The sequence below is a fragment of the Poecilia formosa genome, unplaced genomic scaffold, assembly GCF_000485575.1.
Source record: "Poecilia formosa unplaced genomic scaffold, Poecilia_formosa-5.1.2 Scaffold239, whole genome shotgun sequence".
Classification (NCBI taxonomy): domain Eukaryota; kingdom Metazoa; phylum Chordata; class Actinopteri; order Cyprinodontiformes; family Poeciliidae; genus Poecilia; species Poecilia formosa.
In genome coordinates, this window is record NW_006800178.1 from 313970 (window position 1) to 318124 (window position 4155).

The following is a 4155-nucleotide window of genomic DNA, read 5'->3' on the forward strand; positions in this document are numbered from 1 at the left end:
GTATAAATGTAAGATACTCAGGCAGGCAGGGTATCAGTTCATCTACAGTACTCTGAGTGACCTGACAAGCCACCACCACCACCATGGGCAAGGTAAACATTTTTAAATCAATGGTAGACTACCTATAAGACTCATCTGGAAAGGCCTAATAGTGGCAATGATCTCTAAAAAAAAAAACTTTTCTCTCACAGATCATCTTCTACGAGGACAGAAACTTCCAGGGTCGCCACTATGAGTGCATGAGCGACTGTGCTGACATGTCCTCCTACCTGAGCAGGTGTCACTCCTGCAGGGTGGAGAGCGGCTGCTTCATGGTCTACGACCGCCCCAACTACATGGGAAACCAGTACTTCATGAGGAGGGGAGAGTATGCTGACTACATGAGTATGATGGGCTGGAGTGGTGGAATCAGGTCTTGCCGTATGATCCCTTCGGTACGTTTTAAACTATAAGTTATACATTTCTAAGACTGGGGCAACTAGATACTGGATTTTCATTATGTTTATTTGCTGCAAACAGTACAGGGGATCCTACAGGATGAGGATCTATGAGAGGGAGAACTTTGGTGGCCAGATGTATGAGATGATGGACGACTGTGACTCCATCATGGACCGCTACCGCATGTCTGACTGCATGTCCTGCCATGTGATGGATGGCCACTGGCTGATGTACGAGCAGCCCCACTACAGAGGCAGGATGATGTACATGAGGCCTGGAGAGTACAGGAGCTTCAGGGAGATGGGATATGGAGGAACCAGGTTCATGAGCATGAGGAGGATCATGGACATGTGCTAATTGTACAATTTTAACTTCATAAAATAAATAAAATGGTATACATTTATTGATCTGTCTACAGTGTTTTAATTGTTAGTGATAGTCGTGGTATAATTATTTTCATCATAACTGGGCTCAATGTTGGTGTGATAAAAGAAAAATGATCTTAATTTACACTAAGTTGCTACCTATTGTCTATTTAAACTTAAATTTTAAAAAATCTGGGAAAATTGTTGCTGTTGAGTAGTTATAAAAAAGTTTCTTCATTTGAGAAGTTTCATTTTGAATATTTATCACCTACTCAGCATTGGGGAAAATGTTTTCTTCCAACATTGCCCTGTGTTCAGTTCCATCCATTTTCCCCATCAACTCTGACCGTCTTCACTGTCCCTGCTGAAGAAAAGCACACCCACAGCATGATGCTGCCACCACCATATTTGACAGAGTGGATGGTGGGTTCAGAGTGATGTGCAGTGTTAGGGTTTTACATTTTGACCAAAACTGTAGCTTCCTTCACATGTTTGCTGCGCCGCCAACGTGAGTTCTGTCAAAAACGGCTAATGATTTTTTTTTTAATAATGGCTTTCTTCTAGCCACTGGTCCATGAAGACCACATCTGTGCAGTGAAGGCTAATAGTTGTCCTGTGGCCATATTCTCCCACCTGAGCTGTGGACCTCTGCATTTGGTCCAGAGTTACCATGGGCCTCTCGGCTGCATCTCTAATCAGTGCTGTCCTTTTTCATATTGGTAGGCTTACAGTTGTGCCATACTCTTTTCATCTCCGGATGATGGATTGAACAATGAGATGTTAAAATCTTGGAAAGTTATTTGATTGCCTGAGACTGCTTTAAACGTCTCCGCAGTTTTCTCCTTGAACCATCTGCTGTGTTCCTTGGACTTCATGATGCTGTTTTGTCCCCAATATTTCCTTAACAAACCTCTGAGGCGTCACGGAGCAGCTGGATTTGTACTAAGATTAGATTCCATGCAGGTGGACTCTATTTAGTCATTAGCAATCATCAGGCAACTTCTGAAGACAACTGGTTGCACTCAGAGGAAAGGGGGCTGAACACTTTTGCACACTTTTCAGGTTTTTTTTATTTTTAAATATTATTTTAAATCATATACAATTTTCTTTCTACTTCATAATTGTATACCACTTTTTTGTTTGTGTTAAATTCCAATGAAATACATTTATGTTTGTGGTTGTAATGTGACAAATATGAAAGAGTTCAAGGGATGTGAATACTTTTGCAAGCCACATATGGGAACATCACTGATTTCATTTATATTTAAACTATGCATTCTAGTTTTGTTATTGAGGTTGATTGATCTTTCTCAGAAGACTGAGGTAGTCATGGAGTTCCACAGGGTTTCTTTACCCTGTATGCTCATGCTCGAGTTAAATAATTTGACAGCTCAATTTCCTACTCTACTACTGGTAATACTTTGCTATCCATCCATCATTTTCTAACACGCTTATTATCCCTATTGAGGCTGCCAGGCGTGATGGTACCCATCTTCAGCTATTTATGGATGAGGCAGGGCAATAGGCAAATAGGACAAATAATCATACATGCACTCACACCTAAGGAGAACTTAGAGAGACCAATCAACCTAACAGTCATGTTTTTGGACTGTGATCCCACCATGCACAGGGAGAACATGCAAACTCCATGCAGAAAGACCAGGGCTGGGAATCAAATCCAGAACCTTCTTGCTGCAAGGTAACAGTGCTACCAACTGCGCCACTGTGGAGTCCCAACTTTGCTAGCCACAAATCCCAATAAATCTACAGTAATATAATGACAAGCATGCCAGAACAACATAAAGGCTGGATGATAGCTGTTAGGTTGAATCATGTTAGAATCTTATGCAAACTGTCCAGTCCTGTGATTCCCAAACTATCTATTCATTTTCTAGTGGTAGTGTACTTTAAATGATCAGAATTGGTCAAATTCAAGGTGAAGAAAGAGAAGGAAGAGTTAAAAAATAAAAGCATTTAAACTAAATAAGACTGGTAATTGGCAGATCAAAATTATAAGACTACAGCCTTAAAACATTCAAATATGTGTCAAAGTCTGGCTTTGATTATTATTTCCTGTCAGACTTTCAAGGTACTAATGCACCAGTGGCAAAGTTGAAATGCATTTCTGTCTTTGAACACAGTAGGAAAAATCAGCAAAAGCTTTCCTTCATCATTGTAGTAAAAAAGTCATTTGAAATTATTGAAGACTAAAGTCAAGAGGTAGACTCAACAGAATTATAACCTGTGCTGAGCCAGGGATTCAAATAGCTATATAGCTACTACTGGGCTGCATTGCACAGAGAAAAGGTTAAAAAAAAAACAAAACAAAACAATCAGTCCACAGGTTACTTCTCCAACTTTCCCACAAAGGTAGTCCTTAGAACTTCGTAGGGAGCGTCAACGTTAAGACACTGAAAGGTGAAAATTAATCTGGACGTTCCTAATGTCTTCCAGTCTTTAGCACATGCCACTGAGCAACTGGACACAATTGGCTTGATTTGAGAAACATGAAACCTGGGATGGCCACAAAGGTGGAATGGAAATTTTAGGAGGCTAAAAGAACGACTAATAATAGAATCTATTTCTATCAAAGTAAGACTTTTTAGGCAGACCTATAAGACACTGTTGCAATTATGCAACTAAAATTAAATTTAGTTTATATCCACTTATTTTGATAATGACAATAGGTTTTGGCCTGATGTTCTCTCTAAGGAGTCACTGTAAGAACTTTAATACTGGGGTGATGTGCTCTAACTTCCTGGTTTTAGCAAGGACTCAAGCAGCTGCGTTCTGGATCAGCTGCAGATGTCCGACTTTTTATTCAGACCTGTAAGACACTTGCAAATATGCAACTAAAGTTAAATGCATGGATGTGTTTTTCAGAATCATCCGTCCATTTAACACCCTTATCCCTAGTGGGGTCAGGAGAGGTGCTGGTGCCCATCTCCAGCGAACGTTTCGGTTGAGAGGCGGGGTCACCCTGGACAGGTCGCCAGTCTGTCACAGGACTTTTTTGGAATCATTTGGGGACATATTCTTTGGGTGTCCGTCATCTTTGTAAGATAAACCCAGTCGCTAAGCATGTTTGGTCCCTTCAGGTTGAAAGGTCAGACAGGCCAACCGGGGTTGTAAAAACCACATTGAATCGTCTGGTCATCAGGTTTCCATCATCACTGCGTCCCTTCCAGTCATCAGGCCAGTCAGGATAGTGAAAACGACCCTCGTCCCCTCATTTTACACCTTTGAATGGTATAAAATTCTGAGTTTGTGGTTTTCCAGACTGGTCAAACTACTGTCCGATTCTCAATTTTCCCAGGGCACCATTCATTTAAACCAGAGCACAAGACATAAG

The 4155-nt window shown here is 40.9% G+C and overlaps 1 protein-coding gene across 2 annotated transcripts in view; it reads left to right on the forward strand.

The window, feature by feature from the left end:
- Positions 1-4155, forward strand: part of LOC103149905 (gamma-crystallin M3-like) — a 13961-nt gene continuing 9806 nt past the window's right edge. The window contains exons 1-3 of one of the 2 annotated variants that reach the window (XM_016680309.1): positions 1-92; positions 192-434; positions 520-758. In XM_016680309.1, the coding sequence (XP_016535795.1) occupies positions 84-92; positions 192-434; positions 520-758 (491 nt within the window). In that variant the 5' untranslated portion in view covers positions 1-83. Of the gene's footprint in view, positions 93-191; positions 435-519; positions 807-4155 lie in introns of those variants that run through there. The other variant, XM_007569274.2, reaches the window with a different exon arrangement.